The 25,704-nt window shown below is 52.3% G+C and overlaps 1 protein-coding gene across 1 annotated transcript in view; it reads left to right on the top strand.

Moving 5' to 3' along the window:
• Positions 1–13,750: 13,750 nt before the first annotated feature.
• The window catches only part of LOC142295775 (stimulated by retinoic acid gene 6 protein-like), a 143,969-nt gene continuing 132,015 nt past the window's right edge, over positions 13,751–25,704 (top strand). Inside the window, exon 1 of the mRNA XM_075338863.1 lies at positions 13,751–13,851. Within this exon, the coding sequence (XP_075194978.1) occupies positions 13,841–13,851 (11 nt within the window). The 5' untranslated portion in view covers positions 13,751–13,840. The remainder of the gene's footprint in view (positions 13,852–25,704) is intronic.

The raw sequence follows: 25,704 nt of genomic DNA, 5'->3' as shown, positions 1-25,704 counted from the left end.
ATTGCTTGTATAGCGGATAGCAAAACGGAAAAAGGTTGCAGTTAAAGCATTAGAGCTGATGTGTTAGAGGACCATGGTAGGGTCAGAAGGTTAATAAAGTATTTAGGGGGGACTGTTGAGGAGAGCCATAAAATGAAATACTTAATTAACCTCTGGACATAGAGCATTGTGGGAAATATGTCGATTTGTCTTACATAATTCAGGTTTCAGATCATATGCATGACACAGATATAAAGGTGGCTGCCATTGCCTGTTTCTCCACACCTTGCCTGGAATGCAAGGAATGTCCAGATGAAAGAAGATACCATATAAGGGAAGATCCCTGGTCAAGCTGGAAATCACAGACCAAACCATCAGCATGGATGCACCAGATGACGTCCCTCCCATCGTCATGGTTTCGTCCACTGGAGTCAGACCTGCCCATCAACAGCAACACGGATCTCCCCATTGGCTAGCCCATGAACTGTCCCACTAAATATGCATATCTGAACTTGTGTACGCCCCTAGCCTATATCAAGAGGACGCACGAGTCTCTCTGTCTGTTTTGGTGCCATTTTCTACTGTGACCAAGAAGAGATTACACATCCGACTGTGTCTGGTGTGGATTCTTTTATGCATGCACTTGGCCCATATCAATTCGGCCAGGCAGTAGGCAACTAGTGATCTCTGGTTATGAGTTCACCTTAACAGGCGGAGCCCCTACATCTAAGGCTCAGAGACTTAGGGTGCAGGAGGAGGAAGATGTGTTGTAATGCAGTTGTACAGTAAAGAGATAAAGTTGGAAAAGAACTCTCTCGTCTCTAAGTTACTGTCTCAGAGAATGAAAGAACTTGTGAGTGAACTGTTTTCAATAAAAGTGGTGACCGGTGCTCGAGCGGTTAAAGTCCGGCCACGCTGTGGTCTAGCAGCCCCTGAGAGAACGACTACAGGAGCCCCCACTAGCCACCCTTACAACAGGATGTGCTGAATTTGCTATTTTTTCACGGTAAGTTATGTTTCCTTGGGGGACTTCATCTGAGCACTCCGATGAATATTTAATAACAATTCTATTTTAGAACGTCAGCAGCTCCTTTTCACCGTATATTTCTACCTTATGAAATAGATACCAGTCCTAAGCCTTGAACTATCCTAAGTAAATACATGTCATTTTTCTACACAGTATTTTTTTAAATAACCAGGGAAAACTTGTCATCTCTATTGTAATTTCCTGCAATTGAACCTGTATTAATTGCCAATAAGACAAGAGCCAAATCATAACTAAGAAGATGCTGATTTGGGCTTTCATAAAGAAAAATCCAGGGTTTACATTTGCTCATATTTTAAGGTGGTATTCTCAATAAATCTTACCTTTTTTTTTTTAAAAAAGAAGGGTATTCCCAAGGGTGTAAGTAGAAGTAATGGGGCCATATAACAGAAGTCCTAATTAGCCTTTATCAAGCTCCCCAAAAATATTTGATAAAGTTGTAGGGCTTATACCTCGCAACTTTTAAAGCCCCACTCCAGCATTTTGTTTTTTTCAGTGCTAGAATAGTGATTTAAATCTAAGTCCCCTGCCTTATACTTACCTTCTGGTGTTTTTTTCCTTTCTTGGTCCAACAGTACCATCTTGTGCCAGTTACTTCTGACTGTCTGGAAGTCAGAAGTTACGTCCACGCGCTCAATGCAAATCTATGAGAGCCAGAACAAGGCTCTCATAGACTTGTATTTATTTGTGACCTCAGGCTTGCTCCATCAAACACTGGTGCAGATGGTAGGTCATAAAGTGCCTGATATCGATGGGAGCAACGCTGAAAACGCCGGGAGGTGAGTATAAGACAGAAAGCAGGGGATGTAGATTTAAAGTACCAATCCTGAGGTGAGATATAACACAAAATGCTGGTGCGGGCTTTTAAAAACAGGAAGAGAAAGCAAGAAGAGGGACATGTGTTGCAGTAGATACACAGTAATTATGCCTCTACTGGAGTACCTTAGTTTTCTTACCCACTACAATACCCTCAAAAATTATAACCACACAAAGGATAATATCTCACAATGAATTCCTCCACACAATTTCCCCCATAGTACCCCCCAAACACAATGTTTGATACCCTCATAGTGTCTCCAGCAAAGTATCATATTTCCACATTGACCTTCAACATTGTATAATGCCTCTCCCAGCCTCCAACAGTGTATAATACCCCAACAGCATGATCCCCCAAAAGTGCCCCCACACGGTATCTATAGTACATTCACACAATATGATACCCCCCAAACACCTACATATAGTATCATCACCACCAAGGTACCCTCCACCAGTATCATGGCCACCACTCAGTATGATGCCCTCACATAGTATGATGGTCCCCATGCCCCCCCACACACACTATGATGGCCTTACATTTCGATACACTAAGTATGTGTGCTGCCTCCGCATCAGCAGCCGGGCTGCTCGGATCCAGATCTGCAGTGGCTTGAGGGATTTCCGGACCCGGGGGTCAGGGTCGCGCGGTAACTCGGAATAAAGGGGAATATTTACACGGGATGTTATGTTTGAAGTTCGTGATGCCACCCATGGTGTGTGGTAAGGTGGAGTACCACCGCTGCAGTTGGGAGTACCTGCTGGCGATGGTATGGGCAGCCAGGTGTTTAACCCCTCCACGGGTAGGGGGATGCCCCGGGACTCGATGAGGGCGACGGGCAGGTGCCATTGGGACGGTAAGGGTCACTTGTGTACTCAGTCCAATAACGCTGACACCGAAAACTGTGGTAAACCAAGCTCTGGACACCGCTGCCGCTGAGAGGGAGCACGCCTGGATCCCGTGCCCGTTAGTGTTGCCTGTTAGTCTGTGACCTTTGCCTTGGCACCTTGTTTTCTAGTTGGTCACTTTAGTGTGAAACTAATCGGGTCCCGCTCACCAATATGGCTAACTGGGTGAGCTTGCTCTCAGGGTTCACGCTTGGGATTTTCTGGACCGTGTAGTGGGAAAGTCCTATTCCCTCGTTGCGCTAGTACCCCGATTTTGGAGCGGGTGGAGGACGGATCTTGAAGGCTCCGTCCTCGTCGGGTAAATTGTCAGGACACCTGAAGCTACTTCCTGACCAAGGGTCCACATACCCCGTCTGTAACGGGGGAACCGGCAGATTAGGACCAGGGGGTATATATCCCAATAGCCAGTCGGGGCCACCGTGCTCCAGATGGTAATGGAGCTGCTGACACCCTGTGTGTTAGGCGGAGACTATAGAGCTGGATGGCTCTGAGATAACCCAGGGTACCGGTCACGTGTGTAGTGACACGTCAGACCGGACGACAACCCAGTTAGCATGTCGGTGGAATTAGCGCAACCCCGACCACGTGTGCAGGGAACACGTCAGACCGGATGGTGACCAGGTAGCGTTGACCAAGAAGACCGCTGCGACAGCGCCCTGTCGGCCACGTGTGTCAGACACGACAGGCCGAGCGGCCCTTCAATTAGCGTTTCTGGTCATTACTCGAATGGCCACGTGTGTAGAGGACACATCAGGCCAAGGGATCACACCAGTAGCATTGACTGGGAAGCCAAGGAGGACAACAGGTTCACACACCCAATCCTGGAACACCCTGTTAACTCCATAGAGGTCCTGGGTATGCAGTCTGTGCGCGTAGGAGGCACAACCGGACAGGTGGCACAACAGGTGCGTTGTCCATGTGCGTAGAGGGCACTCTCGGACAAGTGACGCAGCAGGTATGCTGTCTGTGTGCGTAGGAGGCACAACTGGACAGGTGGCGCAGCAGCCGCAGCCCAGTTAACGCCACTGGACTGCTATAGCACAACAGGAATGGTAGCAAGGAAGCACGGCGCCTGACCCTCATGTGCTGAGCCACGAATCTTGGCGTGACAGGCACCGTTCGCCTAGCCCTTCCTACCGCTTCCAACAAGGCTTATGCCACCATGAATTCTAAGTGAATATCAGTGAAGACTGCACACCTCCATGTTGTCTCCAGCCCCTTTTATAACCTAGATCCGCCCCAAACCCAGGGTGGAACCACCAAGGTCCAATAGCAGAATGCCATATCATCAGCGACGTCACCAGCGGCCTATCCAGAACCGCCACGTCAATTATGACCTCCTGGCAGCCACGCCCCAAACACTTCACCAGTCATCGTCTGACGACCAATGGTGAGGTGCCAGATCATAGGGGCGGGCCTCTGCGAGCCAGTCCGGAGTGGCCACGTCATCAGGACACCTGACACCCTCTGCTCTATCAGGGCCTGCCACCACATGGACATGCTCAGTGAGGTCCTTACCGGACCTAGCCTCTGATGCACTAAGTGCCTGAGCATGCTCAGTAGCCTGAACAACAGACTCAGAAATCAGACTATCTGCCTGAGCATGCTCAGTAGGCATATCCCAGAACTTAGACACAGCACGAAGTCCAAGTACCTGTGCAAAGAGGCTGTTAGGATTAATTGTGGGAGCATGCTCAGTAGCCTGAACTGAGGACTTAGTCTCAGAAATGACACAATCATGCTGAGCATGCTCACTAGGCAAAACACCGGGCTTAGACTCTGGCTGGGGTAAATCGGCACCCGCATGCGCACTAGCCGCCTCTCCACACTTAGACGTGGTGGAAGGAGCAGCCAACTGGACAACCTGAGGCACGGCCAAGAACAGCAGCCGGCGCCTGGGCGCAACAGGAACCGTAGCAGGCTGCTTACGGCTATGGTGGCGCCGGTTCGCAACAGTACCCCCCTCTAGCGGCCCTCCCACTCGAATGGTCTATAGTCGCCAAAGATACCAAAGAGCGACTTGCGTAAGATGGAGACATGCAGTGGGAACTACAAGACTCACTTCACCGCGTAATCACCCCTGACGACCAGTCGATATGTGGGGAATGCCGCTTCAACCAAGGAATACCCAGCAGAATATCATCTGCACCCTTAGGGAGAACCAGGAATTAAATGGTCTCCCTATGCCCAGATGACATGGCAAGGATAATGGGCACTGTCCGCTGATGAATTACCTTGGGCAACAAGGACCCATCCACCACACGAACTCTCACTGGCCTTGGCATTTGCACCAGCGGGATGGCATGCCGCCGGGCAAAAGAGGAGGAGATGAAATTATCCCCAGCACCTGTGTCCACACTCGCCCTTGTGGACCATGTTGACCCCCTAAAGGAAATGGACACAGGAAACGTCACCCTAATGGATGACGCCGAGTCAAGTCGACCTCCAGCTATGGTCACCAATCGCGGTCGCTTACCCTGACGCTTTGGACAACGGTTGGCATAATGACCATACTGCCCACAAGCTAAACAGGAAATGCCCTTGCGACTCGATGACCTAGCAGCGCCAACCCTAGAGATGTCCATAGGGACACAGACGTCCTCTAAGGGAGGTGCAGTAGGAGAGACCACCACAGTGGCCGAACAACCCTCTGATCTGCGCTCCAGCTGACGTTTGGAGGTCCATAGGTCAATGCGGATAGCCAGAGTCATGAGGCCCTCAAGGGTAGTTGGTACCTCGCGCGACACTAATGCGTCCTTCACGTGCAAGGCTAATCCCCTCCAGAACATTGGAATGAGCGTCCTCTCTGGCCACCCCAGTTCTGCAGCAAGTGTCCTGAAACTCACAGCCTATTGACTCGAAGAGGTACGCCCCTGCTCCAAAGTCAGTAGCTGTAGGGCTGAGTCATGAGTGACCTGAGGCCCCAGGAACACTTGCCTCAAAGACTCCAAAAACTCCTCAGAGTCCTGAACTATGGGGTCATTCCTCTCCCACAATGGTGTAGCCCACTCCAGTGCTCTATCAGAGAGCAAGGAGATGATAAACCCCACCTTCGACCTCTCTGTAACGAACCGTTCAGCCAGCAACTGCAGATGGATTGAACACTGGTTCACGAATCCCCTACATGCCTTGCTGTCCCCTGAAAACTTGTTGGGCAGCGAGAGGTGAGGGAGGGTTGAAGTGGGCTTGGTGGCTGACAGCATTGCAGCCGCTTGAGCCACCACATCATCCATATCAGCAGCAAGAGCAGACTGCTCCAGAGACCTCACTCTGGCCTCAAGCTGCAGTATGAACTGACGTAGCTGCTCCATCTCCGCCATGCCAGCCAGACCCTGGCACAGTCTTACTGTTACGGGGGAACCAGCAGATTAGGACCAGGGGGTATATATCCCAATCGCCAGTCAGGGCCACCGTGCTCCAGATGGTAATGGAGCTGCTGGCACCCTGTGTGTTAGGTGGAGACTATAGAGCTGGATGGCTCTGAGATAACCCAGGGAATCGGTCACGTGTGTAGTGACACGTCAGACCGGACGACAACCCAGTTAGTGTGTCGGTGGAATTAGCGCAACCCCGACCACGTGTGCAGGGAACACGTCAGACCGGATGGTGACCAGGTAGCGTTGACCGAGAAGACCGCTGCGACAGCGCCCTGTCGGCCACGTGTGTCAGACACGACAGGCCAAGCGGTCCTTTGATTAGCGTTTCTGGTCACTACTGGAATGGCCACGTGTGTAGAGGACACGTCAGGCCAAGGGATCACACCAGTTGCGTTGACTGGGAAGCCAAGGAGGACAACAGGTTCACACACCCAATCCTGGAACACCCTGTTAACTCCACAGGGGTCCTGGGGTATGCAGTCCGTGCACGTAGGAGGCACAACCGGACAGGTGGCGCAACAGGTGCGTTGTCCGTGTGCATAGAGGGCACTCTCTGACAGGTGACGCAGCAGGTATGCTGTCCGTGTGCGTAGGAGGCACAACTGGACAGGTGGCGCACCAGCCGCAGCCCAGTTAACGCCATTGGACTGCTATAGCACAACAAGAATGGTAGCAAGGAAGCACGGCGCCTGACCCTCATGTGCTGAGCCACGAATCTTGGTGTGACAGGCACCGTTCGCCTAGCCCTACCTACCGCTTCCAACAAGGCTTATGCCACCATGAATTCTAAGTGAATATGAGTGAAGACTGCGCACCTCCATGTTGTCTCCAGCCCCTTTTATAACCTAGATCTGCCCCAAACCCAGGGTGGAACCACCAAGGTCCAATAGCAGAGTGCCATATCATCAACGACGTCACCAGCGGCCTATCCGGAACCGCCACGTCAATTATGACCTCATGGCAGCCACGCCCCAAACACTTCACCAGTCATCATCTGACGACCAATGCTGAGGTGCCAGATCATAGGGGCGGGCCTCTGCGAGCCAATCCGGAGTGGCCACGTCATCAGGACACCTGACACCCTCTGCTCTATCAGGGCCTGCCACCTCACGGACATGCTCAGTGAGGTCCTTACCGGACCTAGCCTCTGATGCACTAAGTGCTTGAGCAGGCTCAGTAGCCTGAACAACAGACTCAGAAATCAGACTATCTGCCTGAGCATGCTCAGTAGGCATATCCCAGAACTTAGACACAGCACAAAGACCAAGTACCTGTGCATAGAGGCTGTTAGGATTAATTGTGGGAGCATGCTCAGTAGCCTGAACTGAGGACTTAAGGCTGCTTTACACGGTACGACTGATTGTGCAATATCACAATCGATCGTACCCGCCCCCGTCCTTTTTGCGTCACGGGCAAATCGCTGCCCGTGTCGCACAAAGTCAGTAACCCCCGTCACACATACTTACCTCTCGTGCGACCACGCTGTGGGCGGTGAACGTGCACTTCCTGGAGTGGGAGGGACGTTTTGCGTCACAGCGACGTCACACGGCTGCCGGCCAATGGAAGCGGAGGGGCGGAGATGAGCGGGATGTAAACATCCCGCCCACCTCCTTCCTTCACATAGCCGGCGGCGGCCGTGTGACGCAGGTGAGCTGCTGTTCATCGTTCCCGGGGTGTCACACGAAGCGACGTGTGCTACCCCGGAAACGATGAACAACTAAATTAAACGATATTATGGAACCTAGCGAGCAGTACATGACTCACGATTTGTGAGCGATACTGCGTCGCTAGGAGGTGTCACACAGGCCGGCATCGCCAGCGATGCCGGATGTGCGTCACAAAAACCGTGACCCCGATGGTCTATAGCACGATAGATTGACTGGTGTAAAGCAGCCTTTAGTCTCAGAAATGACACAATCATGCTGAGCATGCTCACTCGGCAAAACACCGGGCTTAGACTCTGGCTGGCGTAAATCGGCACGCGCATGCGCACTAGCCGCCTCTCCACACTTAGACGTGGTGGAAGGAGCAGCCAACTGGACAACCTGAGGCATGGCCAAGAATGGCAGCAGGCTGCTTGCGGCTATGGCGGCGCCGGTTCGTAACACCGTCGTGCCCTGGCCCCTGCCCGGTGATGGCACAAGGCCGCCGGCTATCCTCCTCGACAGTCCGTGCCCCTTGTCATGATCCCCTGCAACTGGGGTCCAGCTCCTACCAGGCCCAGACCAATGTCTTCCAGCTAGTAGTTCCAAGGAGCCCAGCTCCTGACCTCTCGAGAGTCATCACTCAACTGACTGTCTCCTGACACTCCTGACCTCCCCTTAAACAAACCCCCCAAGTGGGCGACCCTATTCCCTTCAGGTTAGCCACTGGTGTGTCTGGTGGGTGTGGTGCAGAGTGTTCCTGGGATTTTAATTAGCTTGTTCTTGGCAACACCAAAGGTCAGGGACCCGTAACCAAGGAGGAGGTAGATATTGTACAGGAGGGCAGATTGCACAATACCCTGTGACGACCTGATAGGCCAGGGCGTCATATATGATAGCCCCCACACTATACGATAGCCTTCACAAAGCATTACTTCCCCAAGACACAATATCAGAGTCCCAATTCCACATAGACTGAAATTAAAGAAATACAACTTGTCATGTGACGCCCTGGGCAAGCCAGGGGTCACAGGTCACAACACCACATGCACCCCACATTCCCTGCAGGTACACCTAGCTAACCTAAAATCCTTGTTGCCTTCCTCCAGGGGCTGGTGTCCGCACCAGGGGGTGGGCCAGGTGGTTGGCTCCGCCCACCGAGGAGTTCACAGCCCTGGAGGCGGGAAGAACCAGGCAGTTAAGAAAAGGAAGTGAAGGTAGAAGGAAGTGAAGTGGTAGAGGAGCTAAGGAGAAAAGCTGAAGTGACAGAAAAAGTGAGAGTAGTAAAGCCTGAAGTTGGTCCGGGTGTGTGCCCCGGACTGTGACAGCAAGGTCAGCAGACGGCGGTGATAGTCTGCAGGGGGACTGCTCGGAGGTTGCTGGAAGGACCGCGGACGGGTGGTGACCCGGCGGTACCGGAGCAGTATGCGAAGAACAGTCAGCACCAGGGCAGGGGCCTTTCGGATCCCGGCAAGGCTAGGAGTCGCCATAATTTGCCAAATCCGTCAGTGAAGGGGACGTCTGTTTCCTAACAACCAAGTCCCGATTGAAGGCAACAGTCCGACCGTGAAAGGGAGACACCGCCACCGCCAGGGCACCAGTTTCCCAGGGCCAGCGCCTGCGGGCAAAGTAGGGCTCCTTCGGCCCAGCTTGAAGCCGAGGAGTGGGTAACTGGTGGGGACCCATCGCTACCAAAGAGACTTTCATAGGTGCAGGGAAGAGACCGTCACCGCTAACTGCAGGGAACATCAGCACCGTGAACCGTCCGAGGGACCCGTCCAACCAGCCGTTTGTTTACCGAGAACTGTGTCGTGTTTACTGGCTGAGTGAGTACCTCCGTGCCGTGCGGCACAGCGCTGTCCCTGCGCCCCTGCACCTCCACAGGCCCCATCCCTGCCTGTCCACCATCCCAATCCCATCACCGGGCCCCGGGAGCACCAAGACCCCTACCCACGGAGGGGCAAATCAACAACTGGCTGCTCCGTACCATCACTCCCGGGCTTCCCAGACAGAGCAGCGGTGGTGTCCACTCCATCACCACAACCGTGGGTGGCGTCACGGACAATAAACTATCCCAAAATCCCAATCCCCTTTCACTCACGGGCGAGGAGCGCAGCTCGAGTCCCCGGGATCCGGCCCATCGCTCGAGCCACCGAGCAGCAGCAGCAGCAGGCCGCAGTGCCAGCCGGACCCGAGCAGTGGGAGAGCGCGGCGTCCCCTTCTCCGCCCGCGACAACTTGGCGTCATGAACAGGATCTTACCGCTCTGCCGTTGGGTAGAGGTGCGCCTTGTGACCGCCGGAGGTATCCGGCCGGAAAATTTCAGAAGTCGCCATCTTTGGCGCGAAAAGTTCCCGCTCGAGCGTCTTCTCGAGTAGCAGAGGCGCGAAGGCCAAAACTCCGCCCCGATAGAGGAGGGGCCGGAAAGAGGCTAAGGGGGACGCGATGGCGGCTGGCTGCATGTGAACGCAGCTATAAAAGCAGGGACGCCAGGACTCTGCAGACATCTTGTTCCTGGGAGAAGCCGCCAGCAGCATGTGGATGCCGTCCCGCAACACCGTAGTCCCCGTGCCTGGAACCGCGGCGTGGGTGGAGATCCGGACAGCGCAGCTCTACCAAAGGCTGCAGGTCAAGATGCAGCTCCTCATGGAGGAGTGGGAGACCGACATGGCGGCCGTTATAGCAACCGTGCGGAGACGCAGGGAGGAGGCGGAGGAAGGGAGGGTGAGTGACCCACGCCCCTATGTCCCCGAGGGACCGGCCGCTGCGGCTGAGGGACCCGGTCCAAGCCCTCTCCCCCTGCTGCCTCCCTTGCCACCCGTCTCGGAGGCTGTGACCCCGCCACTAGGCCCGCTACCACCGCAACCGGTAGCGATACCCAGCCCGTCCGCCCCAGCGGACCGACCTGTAGCCGGAGCCCGTAGTCGACCGGAGGTGTTGCCCTGGAAGGCTCCGAAAACCGAACCGGAGGCGTCTTCCGAGAAAGTCCCCGAGCCGGAGCCGATGACCCGCTCCGTGCCGACGGCCCAACTGCGGAAAGCCCCTGTGCCCATCCCCCACACCTCGGCTGAGTTTGCGCCGGGTTGCCGATGCAAGGCAGCGTCTAAGGCCACGTCACCGCGGGACCTGTCGCCCAGAGTACCAGCAGTGGGCAATGTCAAACAGGTCTTGCGGGGCCCGACCCGTGCGCCGGAGCTTTCAGGAGCTCCGTACTGGGACAGGGAGCCGGTACCGTTGGGCCTGGAGATCGGTGAGAGGGAGAGGAAGAAAGCAGAACTGGTGGCCCGTGCAATCCGGGAAAAAGAGAGTCTCCGTCAGGCAACGTTCCGTGTCCGGGGGCCGCTGTACGAAGGGCAGGTGAGGCGGTTTGATGTCCGCCGGGGCTATGGGTTCATCTACGAACCGGGCCTGGAGGCCGAAGTGTTTATAACCCGGCGGGATGTGAATGCCCACCTGCCTGAGGAGCATCCCGGTCGTAACTTGATGCCGGGTGACATCGTGCAGTACACCCGGCACTGTGGGGAGAGGGGGTGGTTCACGCTGGACGCTAAGCTATGGGGCAGCCAGGAGTCCCGTGTGAGCGCCGCGCCCCCTCCCGCAGGTGATGTTGAGGACTCGGAGTAAGGGCAGCGGAGCACCGCTGCACAGTCCCCGTTGGGACCACCAGTGTGTTTGTTTAAAAGTTTGTTTGAAAAATGATGATAAGTAAAATGAAACCGTGAAGTTCACCTGATTCAACCGTGATTGGAAACCGGCCGTTGACGGCACCGTTGTCCCCATGGGGACCGTTTGAAAAATTTGCATGAGGAACTGCTCATGGACAAGCCCGTGAACTTGTAGAGCAACCACAAACGTTAAGTGGCTTGTAAATAAGTTGTGTTACCGTTACCGTTTCCGCAATTACCGCCTCCGGAGAGGCAGGTTGGAGGGAGGGCCCACAGCAGAGCAGGCTGGGGCCCAGCCACCACAGGAACCGGTGGCTACCCTCTGGAGGGGAAGGACAGATCCCGCTCGGGTAACTTGTGCTGGACTGGGGTCAAGGGGTGCTGCCTGGGTTTTAGGGGCAGCATCAGGGCCAGGTTACTTGGGTGGGAGAGAGCGGAAACCGTAACCGTACACCGTTTGAAACCATTTAAGAACTGAACCTCCCGATGTGGGATGATGCCATAAACTGTATATATGTTACAGTTTTTTTTTTTATCTTTCAGAAGAAAAAAAAAGGAAAATAAAACCGGTGTTGGACGGGCAGCCCGAGGACGTTCTGCGTTTTGCTAAGGGGGAATGTGACGCCCTGGGCAAGCCAGGGGTCACAGGTCACAACACCACATGCACCCCACATTCCCTGCAGGTACACCTAGCTAACCTAAAATCCTTGTTGCCTTCCTCCAGGGGCTGGTGTCCGCACCAGGGGGTGGGCCAGGCGGTTGGCTCCACCCACCGAGGAGCTCACAGCCCTGGAGGCGGGAAGAACCAGGCAGTTAAGAAAAGGAAGTGAAGGTAGAAGGAAGTGAAGTGGTAGAGGAGCTAAGGAGAAAAGCTAAAGTGACAGAAAAAGTGAGAGTAGTAAAGCCTGAAGTTGGTCCGGGTGTGTGCCCCGGACTGTGACAGCAAGGTCAGCAGACGGCGGTGATAGTCTGCAGGGGGACTGCTCGGAGGTTGCTGGAAGGACCGCGGACGGGTGGTGACCCGGCGGTACCGGAGCAGTATACGAAGAACAGTCAGCACCAGGGCAGGGGCCTTTCGGATCCCGGCAAGGCTAGGAGTTGCCATAATTTGCCAAATCCGTCAGTGAAGGGGACGTCTGTCTCCTAACAACCAAGTCCCGATTGAAGGCAACAGTCCGACCGTGAAGGGGAGACACCACCACCGCCAGGGCACCAGTTTCCCAGGGCCAGCGCCTGCGGGCAAAGTAGGGCTCTTTCGGCCCAGCTTGAAGCCGAGGAGTGGGTAACCGGTGGGGACCGATCGCTACCAAAGAGACTTTCATAGGTGCAGGGAAGAGAACGTCACCGCTAACTGCAGGGAACATCAGCACCGTGAACCGTCCGAGGGACCCGTCCAACCAGCCGTTTGTTTACCGAGAACTGTGTCGTGTTTTCTGGCTGAGTGAGTACCTCCGTGCCGTGCGGCACAGCGCTGTCCCTGCGCCCCTGCACCTCCACAGGCCCCATCCCTGCCTGTCCACCATCCCAATCCCATCACCGGGCCCCGGGAGCACCAAGACCCCTACCCACGGAGGGTCAAATCAACAACTGGCTGCTCCGTACCATCACTCCCGGGCTCCCCAGACAGAGCAGCGGTGGTGTCCACTCCATCACCACAACCGTGGGTGGCGTCACGGACAATAAACTATCCCAAAATCCCAATCCCCTTTCACTCACGGGCGAGGAGCGCCGCTCGAGTCCCCGGGATCCGGCCCATCGCTCGAGCCACCGAGCAGCAGCAGCAGGCCGCAGTGCCAGCCGGACCCGAGCAGTGGGAGAGCGCGGCGTCCCCTCCTCCGCCCGCGACAGTCACATAGCCTTGTTCACCCATTGATGCAGCGTGTTAGAGCAGACAACTATGTAGTTAGAACGCCTATATAAATAAATAGGTATTACTCCCACCTCTTGACTGACAGCTGACCCAGTATCAAAATAGATGCATCCCCCACTGATGGGATTCTGCTATACATTTATGGAATGTCCTGTGATTAAGAGACAAATGTACAAGATGGGAATACTCATTTAACTTTCTAATAGAGTTATTGGGAAATAAGAGAAGAGTCTCACAATGACTAAAGCATGACACACACACACACAAAGTATGAGGAAGAGACTCTGCTGATATGGTCTAGTAAATATTTGACAGTATGTTTACTTAATTATTACGATGTCACCAAGAGAAGCAAAGAAAGAGGCCGTCCCCAGTGTTATTAACTTTTAGAGACACGGATACCATGCTCTATTGTGTCACTGGACTTTATAAAGACAGTTGGAATGAAGATCACTTTGTACAAAAATTATTGATAAAAATATCCCCCTGAGGCCTAGTTACTGCTGCCAAGAACAGCGTTTGCTCTGATATACCAACATCATGGAAAACAGGTATGACATTTTTGTATATTTATATTTTTAAACTTTTTTCTAGATGTTATAAAAAGTTCCTAAACTATCTGATAGTCTTTGATCAGCATTAGCTGAACTAACATACTCAAATGTACTGAGATAAATGTTTTGTAGCTCTGGATTAGTACTCACCAGCCAATACTCCAAAACTGGAGTGAAAATGTGCTGGAAAAGTAGTAACTTGAAGCTGCTCAGACCCAATGCAAAATTTGGGTGTTAGGCTACCACTAGGTGGCGCTGGGACACAGGTATGAAACTTCTCCTGAATGCAATAATTCAGAAACCCACTAGAGGTCGCAAACACAGAGTAGGGATACTCAACCTGGAATGGTCAGTGCCAGGATATCATATCTGTACCAGAGAGGAAACAAGCCGAAGTCAAGAAATAGAACTGAGGTCGGATGCCAGGAGAATAAGTGAACAGGGGAGAGCGGGTGGAGAGCACAGAGCAGGACCAGAATCCGGAGGACACGGAGGTACAGAGGGAAGGTCAGACAGGACAGATGGAGGACAGAACAGGCAGGAGGGACAGAGGTCAGGCTGCACAAGACGGACAGAGGTCAGGCAGGACAAGAGGGACAGAGGTCAGGTCGGGCAGAAGGGTCAGAAGTCAGGACGAGTGGCATCGGGTAGCAGGACATGAAACATAGCATTTCTCACAGGAGAAGAGCACATAGCCAAGCTGGAAATATCACTGGCGGCGTCCCGGAGGCGGGAGCACCAAGATATGGTGGCGTGACCCTTGGAACAAGGCCAGAGCAAACAGGCTCTTCCCGGAGGTAGGATATATGCTCCGGCTCAGATATGCAGAGCTGTGCATGAATCATGACAGTGGGATAAATATCATGCATAATGTACAGTATTTGTCTCCTCACTTGGGACAAAAGACTCCTTTCTTTCCCCCCTTAGGCTGGGCCTTAAGGGTTATCTGTGTGTTATCTCTTTTGTCAACTGACTAGAATTCTGGGCCTGATTCATCAACGTTTTCATGCCAGAATTCGAGCATAAAATCTTTGACAAGTTGCAAAATTTAAGCACAATTCCGAGTTTCACCTATAATTTGCAACTTTTGGTGTTTCCATGCCAGTTTTTGGTGGAACGGGTTGCCCCTGTTCCACCAAAAGCTGTCATGGAAACACCAAAAGTTGCAAAATGTAGGTGGATTACGGAGCTGCGCCTAATTTTGCAACTTTTTAAAGATTTGGATGTGGAATGTCACACCTTGAATAATTCATGACTAGCTGTAGTATTCCCTATGCCAGAAGTCTCAATTTAGTAAGGGTGCTTTCACACTGCGTTCCTCTCAGTGGTCTCATCAGGGTTTCTGTCCAAACCCTCTGCAAAACGGGATTCGGATATATGCACCGACGGGGCCACTGACTATATTGGTCTACTGCATCTGCATGTCCACCTCAAGTAAGCATATACCCCCAAAAATGGGTACGACAGAGCACATGGTCACTCTGTCTGCACCATGATAGTCAGTGGTCCTGTCGGTGCATATGTGCGAAACCCGTTTTGTGGGGGTTTCGGACTGAAGCCCTGATGGGACCACTGAGCAGAGAGAGGAATGCAGTGGGAAAGCACCCTAAGATTTCTGGCGTATTGCATGCAGGTGCACGACACTCATCAGATGCTCCTCATTCATGAAACAGAGAGCATCTCTTCATGAATCAGGAGCGTATGACTCCAGCACACCTCCTCATCAAGAACAGCATGAACAACACTGGTCTTGATGAATCGGGTCATATGATTATTATGAGCCAGCAAATCCAGTATAGTTAACAACATTTTGAAAGTTTTGCAGTCAAAGTTGATACCACTTGTTTAAAGCAAGACATAAAAGATAACTGTCAGCCACACACTTAAAGGGGTAGTTTGGTCTTTCGGTAAACGTATGCAGGTACGTTGATTGCAGAATTTCATATCATAGACACAAGTGCGGTGAAAAAAAAGTGCAATTGCACCATTGTTTTGTTTTGTCTTTTTTACAGTATTCACTATTTTGAAATACTGACCTGCCAATATGATTCACCAGGTCAGTACAGACTTTCTCCATGACTACTATAGAGCCCCCCTTGCCCGACATTTTAATGACCAAGTCCATGTTGTTCTCTGTCCATACACTGTCATATAACTGCATTATGCTTATTGAGATGCTAAAGAACTCCTTAAAACTGAACAATACTAGCTTGTAGTCAAATGTGACCTTGATACAAACATTTCTCTTTATGACCTATCCAATGCTTTTGTAATCCCTGGGCTAAAATCTGTTCCTTCTAATCTTTTTTGCCAATTGACTTTATGTATCTCACCTTGCTATTCTGGTCTGATGTGTGATAATGGACAAAAGGGAAAAGAGGGTTTGCTAAGTAAGCCGTTTTGATGTAATATTTTCAGCAAATTTTTCAATAAAAACCTACTTAATTTAATAGAACATCGCAACATGAAAATAAAGACATGAAAAATAAAAATGAACAACCAAAATACGTTCTAAAAAGCTTCACTTTCATGCTACTAACAATTCTTCAGTTTTTAACCTCTTCATGACACATGACATACTGGGTACATCATGGATCGTGTCAGGGTAATCCCCACCAACTGCCGCGGGAAGCCGGCAAAGATCCCTGCACATGTCAGCTGATTTGAACAGCTGACATGTGTGCCTCCCAGGCACGAGTGGATCCGCGATCCAAACGCACCTGTAAACCCCCTTACTTCGCACTGTCTAAATGTGACAGTGCGATGTACATGCCCACAGCGGTAAGCGCGCACCCGCCTTCATCAGAAATCACGTAACATGATCACATGGAGCCGATGGTTGCCATGGTAGCACAGGGTCATGTAATGACTCCTGTAGCTATCATGAGTCACTTCCTTTTACTGCCGGTAAAGCGCTCCCTGCAAGAGGAGAGCAGGATTTCTGCAGATCTCAGCTGTGCAGCTGTGATTTACACAATTGAACAAGCAATCAGATTGCTGATCCTTATAGTCCCCTAGGGGGACTAGTAAAATAAAAAAATAAGTTAAAAAAAGTTTTAAAACATTTAAAAAAATAAAAAAAAAATAAAAGATCAAATCACCCCCCATTCACCCCATTAAAAATTAAAGAATTAAAAAAATAAAAAATATACACATAGTTGGTATCCCCGTGTTAAGAAATGTCCAATCTATCAAAATATAAAATCAATTAATCTGATCGGTAAACGGCGAAACGGAAAAAAAATTAGAAACGCCAAAATTATGTTTGCGCAAATTTTGCGCAAAATGCAATAATAGGCGATCAAAATGTACCATCTGCGCAAAAATGCTACCGTTAAAAACCGTCAGCCTGAGACACAAAAAATAAGCCATCAATGAGCCCCAGATCCTGAAAAATGAGAACGCTATGGGTTTCGGAACATGACGCAAAAAAATGCTCCACTTTTTTTTGGACAAACTTGTGATTTTTTCTAACTCCTGAGATAAAAGTAAAAGTATACATGTTTGGTGCCTATGAACTCGTACCGATTTGAGGCATCACACCAACACATCAGTTTTATCATATAGTGAACATGGTGAATAAAATATCCCAAAAAGAATTGAGCGATTGCACTTTTTTTGCAATTTGTCCACACTTAGAATTTTTTTGCCGTTTTCTAGTACACCGTATGATAAAACTCATGGTTTCATTTAAACGTACAACTCGTCCTACAAAAACAAAGCCCTAAAGCCAGCTTTACACCTTACAATTAGGTATGCGATCTCGTATGCGATGTGACACGCCCAGGTCGCATATGCGATTGAATGAGATTGCACGTAGGTCGTTCATTTGCTGTCACACGTGCGTTAGTAGTCTATGTTAAATTGATCAATTTTGTGTGCGATCCTTTAGATCATGTGTTCTGTGACGTATGCATTGGGCACCTTTTTTTTTTTTTTTTTTTATTTATTGACTTGCCAAGCGTGTGTAATGTGTAGGGATGCGTTTTTACTATGTCATCTGCCATTCAGCTCTGCTACATGGCCGCTGACAGCAGCCACAGACAGCCATGTAGCAGAGCTGAATGGCAGATGACAGCAGACACAGACAGAGCCGCACGATCAGAATGAACTCGGGTGAACTTCACCCGACTTCATTGTCATGCTGCGGCTCTGTCTGTGTAGCGCCCTGATTAGCGGTCACCAGTGAAGGACTCACCGGTGACCGCTAAACTCCTGAGTAACTGAATTGAGCAGCCCTCTCTCATACTCACCGATCCCCGGCGCTGCACGGCATTCACACTGCTCCGGCGGCTTTTACTATTTTGAAAAAGCCGGCCGCCCATTAAACAATCTCGTATTCCCTGCTTTCCCCGCCCACCGGCGCCTATGATTGGTTACAGTGAGACACGCCCCCACGCTGAGTGACAGGTGTCACACTGCACCCAATCACAGCAGCCGGTGGGCGTGTCTATACTGTGTAGTGAAATAAATAATTAAATAATTAAAAAAAACGGCGTGCGGTCCCCCCCAATTTTAAAACCAGCCAGATAAAGCCATACGACTGAAGGCTGGTATTCTCAGGATGGGGAGCTCCACGTTATGGGGAGCCCCCCAGCCTAACAATATCAGCCAACAGCCGCCCAGAATTGCCGCATACATTATATGCGACAGTTCTGGGACTGTACCCGGCTCTTCCCGATTTGCCCTGGTGCGTTGGCAAATCGGGGTAATAAGGAGTTATTGGCAGCCCATAGCTGCCAATAAGTCCTAGATTAATCATGTCAGGCGTCTATGAGACACCCTCCATGATTAATCTGTAAATTACAGTAAATAAACACACACACGCCAGAAAAAATCCTTTATTAGAAATAAAAAACACACACATATACCCTGGTTCACCACTTTAATCAGCCCCAAAAAGCCCTCCATGTCCGTCGTAATCCAGGATGCTCCAGCGTCGCTTCCAGCGCTGCTGCATGGAGGTGACCGGAGCTGCAGAAGACACAGCCGCTCCGGTCACCTCCACGCAGGTAATGAAGACAGCTGCGCGATCAGCTGCTGTCACTGAGGTTACCCGCTGTCACTGGATCCAGCGGTGGCCGCGGGTAACCTCAGTGACAGCTCAGCTGATCGCGCTACTCACCGCCGCTCCTATCACCTCCACGCAGCAACTGAGGTGAGTAGCGCGATCAGCTGAGCTGTCACTGAGGTTACCCGCGGCCACCGCTGGATCCAGTGACAGCGGGTAACCTCAGTGACAGCAGCTGATCGCGCGGCTGTCTTCATTACCTGCGTGGAGGTGACCGGAGCGGCTGTGTCTGCTGCAGCTCCGGTCACCTCCATGCAGCAGCGCTGGAAGCGACGCTGGAGCATCCTGGATTACGCCGGACATGGAGGGCTTTTTGGGGCTGATTAAAGTGGTGAACCAGGGTATATGTGTGTGTTTTTTATTTCTAATAAAGGATTTTTTCTGGCGTGTGTGTGTTTATTTACTGTAATTTACAGATTAATCATGGAGGGTGTCTCATAGACGCCTGACATGATTAATCTAGGACTTATTGGCAGCTATGGGCTGCCAATAACTCCTTATTACCCCGATTTGCCAACGCACCAGGGCAAATCGGGAAGAGCTGGGTACAGTCCCAGAACTGTCGCATATAATGTATGCGGCAATTCTGGGCGGCTGTTGGCTGATATTGTTAGGCTGGGGGGCTCCCCATAACGTGGAGCTCCCCATCCTGAGAATACCAGCCTTCAGCCATATGGCTTTATCTGGCTGGTTATAAAATTGGGGGGAACCGCACGCCGTTTATTTTAATTATTTAATTATTTATTTCACTACACAGTATAGACACGCCCACCGGCTGCTGTGATTGGGTGCAGTGTGACACCTGTCACTCAGCGTGGGGGCGTGTCTCACTGCAACCAATCATAGGCGCCGGTGGGCGGGGAAAGCAGGGAATACGAGATTGTTTAATGGGCGGCCTGCTTTTTCAAAACAGTAAAAGCCGCCGGAGCAGTGTGAATGCCGTGCAGCGCCGGGGATCGGGGATCGGAGAGTATATGAGAGAGGGGGATAGACTGACATGGACAGAGAGAGAGGGACAGAGATAGTGACCGACTGACAGAGATTAGGGAATGACAGACATTGTGAGGCGCTTCAGAACGCAGCTTTTCAGCTGCGCTCTGAAACAGAGCTTTTTTAAGCTGCGGTGCAGAGCGCACACCTGCGCACATAGCATCAGACACCAAAATCGTATGAGGGATGTCACACGTTACAATTCACTAGGTTCATACAACAAAACGCTCAATGTATGAGGAATAAACGACGTGTATGCGATCACCGTATTTTCGGTCAATCTTGATCGCACGTAGGTTTCACACGCAAATACGTCACGAACGATGCAGGATGTGCGTCACTTACAACTTGACCCCGACGACGGATTGAAAGATTTATTGAAGCGTGTAAAGCAGGCATTATATGTCAAGATTGGTGGAAAACTAAATAAGTTACGGCTTTCAGAAGAAGGGGAGCAAAAAAAAACAAACGGAAAAACGGAAAATCGCCCGAGGGTGAAGGGTCTTTTATTTTAAAATTCCTCACTATAATCATTATACACTGTGTGCAGAATTAATAGGCAAATGAGTATTTTGATCACATGATACTTTTTATACATGTTGTCCTACTTCAAGCGGTATAGTCTTGAGAGCCAACTACTAATTAAGTAAATCAGGTGATGTGCATCTCTGTAATGAGAAGGGGTGTGATGTAATGACATCAACACCCTATATAAGGTGTGCTTAATTATTAGGCAACTTCCTTTCCTTTGGCAAAATGGGTCAGGAGAGAGATTTGACGGGCTCTGAAAAGTCCAATATGAGAGATGTCTTGCAGAGGGATGCAGCAGTCTTGAAATTGCCAACTTTTGAAGCGTGATCACTGAACAATCAAGCGTTTCATGGCAAATAGCCAAAAGGGTCACAAGAAGCATGTTGGGCAAAAGAGGCGCAAAATAACTGCCCATGAATTGAGGAAAATCAAGCGTGCAGCTGCCAAGATGCCATTTGCCACCAGTTTGGCCATATTTCAGAGCTGCAACGTTACTGGAGTATCAAAAAGCACAAGGTGTGCCATACTCAGGGACATGGCCAAGGTAAGGAAGGCTGAAAAATGACCACCTTTGAATAAGAAACATAAGATAAAAGGCCAAGGTTGGGCCAAGAAATATCTTAAGAATGATTTTTCAAAGGTTTTATGGACTGAAGAAATGAGAGTGACTCTTGATGGGCCAGATGGATGTGTCGCGGACGGGTGAGCCTCCGTTGCAGCAACCGAGGCTGCTCGAATGGCGCTCGGATCCGGAATCGTGTCCTGGGCTCGAGTGGTGACCGGATCCGGGGCTTGTGCAACCGCCCGTCCTCGCACATAGTGAAAAAGAGAGGTATTTGCAGGGGAGATTGTCTGTGACGCCATCCATGGGTTGCAGTGATGGGATGGTAGCACCGCCGCTGCCTCTCGGGGCCATCGTCCTGGACCGATGGTGTGGAGGCAGCAAGGTGGTATCCCCTCCATGGGTAGGGGGAAGGTGTAGTCCTGGGGCCCAGGCGTGGGTAAGGAGCAGGGCTGGTCGGCGCTGTCGGCAGGTTGAACCGGATGACACCGGTGTACTCACAATTAGGAAGAACTCACACCACGTCTGTATTGTAAATCAAGGCCGGATGCCGGTTGCGAGAGGTGTGCTGGTCCTGCACACGGGTTGGCAACGTAGGGGCCCTTCCTCCTGCACTTGTGTCGTGTGGTGTATGGATTAACCCCCGCTTGGAACGGGAGAAATCCGCTCCCCTGCAGCTTTGGACGCAGAGGGAGCCGTTGACCACAGACGCTGACCCGTGGGACTTTAATGGATTCTTGGTGGACACCCTGTCCCCCGCATTGGGCTGCCGGTCTACTCTATCTGGGCTTCTCTCTTCGGGAACAAGGCCTGGTACCCTGTCCCGCTGGTCAATTAACAAGGGGCTTGAAGCTTGCCTCGTCTTAGGGTCCAGGTACCCCGCCCGTGCACGGCCTCCGGACCGGATTCCTGTCATCGGTACCGGCGGGCTACAACCCTGCTCCGGTTCACTTCAGGTCTCCCGCAACCGGATCTCCGTCGCCTGTGGCCCTATAAAGCCATCTGTCACTTAGTCAGTTCTCCCGTGGTCCAAGGGCTCCAACCCTGACCACGCTGCACTTCAGCTCCTGTCACCGACTGCACCTCCAACTCTCTACTCCCAACTCCTCGACTCAGACTCTCTTAGACTCCCTTGGTCCCACCCCGTGTCACCTCAAGACCCCTAGGTGGGCGTTCCCATCCGCCTGGTCCCACCCACTGGTGTGCCCTTGCTTTTAGGGGGGGCGACTAGGATTTGTGGCTGGTGTTCCTATGTGTGGGATGTGTGGCGTTAATTCCCAAGGAGGAGGCGATTCCTGTACCCTTGGTGGGGGGTACAGTCATCTGTGACTACCTGTTTTTGCCAGGGCATCATACTCCCTCTTGGTAAAACACAGCCCGTCCGCGGGCTGTCCGGCACCGGTATTTATTTTTCTGCTTCTGCAAAAAAGGTAAAAACAGGGATAACATTTTTAAACGGTCAACAATTAAACATTTCTTCCCTTTATGGGAGGCACAGATCGTGAACGTTACGGAAACAGTTACTATCTACCCTTTTTCCCGCCACCCAAAACACCTGTACCCTCCCTTGGTGCCACTGCTAGTCAGGTGTCACACCATCCTGGGTTCTGGTGGGTGTCTCTGTCAGTGTACAGGTCAAAGTTCCGCACCCTGTATCACCCCAAAGGGTCCAATTGACCAGATCCCTTTGGCCTGGAGGGTAGTCACCGGTTTCCGTGGTGACTGGGCCTCGGCTGACTCCACAGCAGGCCCTTCCTCCAACCGACCTCTCCAGAGGGTGCCGCCTCCTGGTGGTGAGTAACAAGAAGGTAGAGGGGGGGTTATTTACATGACCCAAGAAAGTTTTTGGGGCGATGTCGCCAGTCCTGACACCATGGTCCATTTTTAACAGTTAACTGGGGGTAAACATTTTTCAAAAAAACTATAGGAGAAGGTAGCCGGGAACCACTACCTCACTTCTTTTCATAAAGGTGATGGTGGGAGGCGAGGCATGGTGTTTCATCAACCACGACCCACTTCTTGACATCTAGGGCAAACCACCCTCGCTCTCCGTAATGCCGGGTGTAGCTCACCATATCCCCGGGTTCCAGATCTCGGTCTGGGTGGCCGGTTGGTAGGTGAGGGTCCACATCACTCCGGTACACAAATATTTCGGCATCCAGTCCCGGCTCGTAATGAAACCCCATCCTTTCTGGGGGTCAAAGTAACAGACCTGTCCTAGGTATATCGGGCCCCGGACCTGGAAAGTGGCTTGCCGTAGATGGTCTTTTTCTTTGTAGGTGCGGACGAGCACCTCAGCCTTGCGTTTCTCATGGGCGGAAATTTCCTGGCGCAGCTGCCATTGCTACCGCTCCCAATACGGGGCACGGGTTCCGTGCTCCGCCTCCTGCTCGGGAGCCAGACCCACTCGAATGCGCTCGGCACCGGCGACAACCGGACTCTCGCTCTGCCGCGGGCCCCATCGCTCAGTGGCCTGCTCCTCCTCTCGGCAGGTGTATGCCCGCTGTTCCACAGCCGGGACGAGGTATTTAGGAATGGCCAGCACTGCGTACCAGACAGACTTCCGATCGGGTTCTGCCTCCGCTGCGGCCGGGCGGACTGCCGGGGCCATCGTCATCTCTGTTTTGGCCGGGTGGACCGCCGGGGCCGTCGTCGTCATCTCTGCTGCGGCCAGGCGGACTGCTGGGGCCGAGGATGATGTCATCGGGGTTGCGGCCTGGTTCGGGGCCAGATGGGATGTTGTCAGGGTTGCGGTCTGGCTCGAGGCCGAGACGGGTGCCGGATCGGTGGTACTGGTAAGGCCCGAGGTCCCCATTGCTGGGTCCTCCTTTTTAAACGAGACGGGTTTTGCTGCCATTGCTTGGGGGGCGATCGGGGTGCTAGCCACGGACACGGGTGGCGAGGGAGGCGATGTGGCAGATGGGGGCAGAACGGACCCCTCAGCCGAGACGGCCAGTTCCTGGGGAACATAGGTGCGTGGGTCACTGGTTGGCAATGTAGGGGCCCTTCCTCCTGCACTTGTGTCTTGTGGTGTATGGATTAACCCCCGCTTGGAACGGGAGAAATCCGCTCCCCTGCAGCTTTGGGCGCAAAGGGAGCCGTTGACCGCAGACGCTGACCCGTGGGACTTTAATGGGTTCTTGGCAGACACCCTGTCCCCTGCGTTGGGCTGCCGGTCTGCTCTATCTGGGCTTCTCTCTTCGGGAACAAGGCCTGGTACCTTGTCCCGCTGGTAAATTAAAAAGGGGCTTGAAGATTGCCTCGGCCTAGGGTCCAGGTACCCCGCCCATGCACGGCCTCCGGACCAGATTCCTGTCGTTGGTACCGGCGGACTATAACCCTGCCCCAGTCCACTTCAGGTCTCCCGCGACCAGATCTCCGTCGCCTGTGGCCCTACAAATCCGTCTGACACCTATTCGGTTCTCCCGTGGTCCAAGGGCTCCAACCCTGACCACGCTGCACTTCAGCTCCTGTCACCGGCTGCACCTCCAACTCTCTACTCCCAACTCCAACTGCCCTCGACTCAGACTCTCTTAGACTCCCTTGTTCCCACCCCATGTCACCTCAAGACCCCTAGATGGGCGTTCCCATCTGCCTGGTCCCGCCCACTGGTGTGTCCTGGCTGTCGGGGGGGGGCGACTAGGATTTGTGGCTGGTGTTCCTATGAGTGGGATGTGTGGTGTTAATTCCCAAGAAAAAGGCAATTCCTGTACCCTTGGTGGCAGGTACAGTCATCTGTGACTACCTGGTTTTGCCAGGGCGTCACAGATGGGCCAGAGGCTGCATCAGTAAAGGGCAGAGAGCTCCACTCCGACTCAGACGCCAGCAAGGTGGAGGTGGGGTACTGGTATGGGTTGGTATCATCAAAGATGAACTTGTGGGACCTTTTCGGGTTGAGGATGAAGTTAGGCTCAACTCCCAGACCTATTGCTAGTTTTCATGTAGGACTATGTGTGACGCCCTGGATTATCCAGGTCGTCCCAGTTAGACACACAACAACACTACACACCCCTTCCCAGTTAGGTAACATCAGTCAAACTTTAAAGCCTTGTCACCACCCTCCAGGTTTGATGTCCACACCAGGGGGGTGGGGCCAGAAGGTTGGCTCCACCCACCGAGGAGTTCACAGGCCTAGAGGCAGGAACCCAAGTAGTCTAGCTCAGGCTCTGGAAGAGTCACGTTCAAGTTCGAGTGTAGAGCAGACAAGTTCACGGGCAGTCCTGTGTCCAGGCTGCCCAGACACTACCAGGTGGCTGGGTCGTAGCCCAGTCGCCACTGGCAAGGAGGCAGACGGTAGTGGCTGCCTGCAGGAGACCAGGAAAACGACCAGTGGAACCGTAAGGGACCGGGACTGGGTAGTGGCCCGCCGGAACCAAACCGGTAAGCCAACTGGATACCGGAGCACCAGACAGGGTACTCAGACCCCGAACTAGGCTATAAGCCACCAACATAGTGAAATTAACTGATTGCAGTCTGGACCTCAGGGGTTCATTCCCACCTAAGACCCGATTGAAGGCAACAGCCCAACCATTCCGGATAAGTGCCACCGCCAAGGGCAAGAGATCCAAAGGGCCAGCGTCTGCGGGCAAACGGGCTCCTACGACAGATACACGTTGGGGAGCGGACTACCGGTGTCTAGGCACAGGAGTCAAGATTCACACACAGAGGTGCAGGAGAAAGGCGGACACCACCAACC

This window comes from Anomaloglossus baeobatrachus, chromosome 1 (genome assembly GCF_048569485.1).
Source record: "Anomaloglossus baeobatrachus isolate aAnoBae1 chromosome 1, aAnoBae1.hap1, whole genome shotgun sequence".
Taxonomy (NCBI): domain Eukaryota; kingdom Metazoa; phylum Chordata; class Amphibia; order Anura; family Aromobatidae; genus Anomaloglossus; species Anomaloglossus baeobatrachus.
The sequence above is the reverse complement of the archived record's forward strand: the minus strand, read 5'-3'. Positions and strand labels throughout refer to the sequence as shown.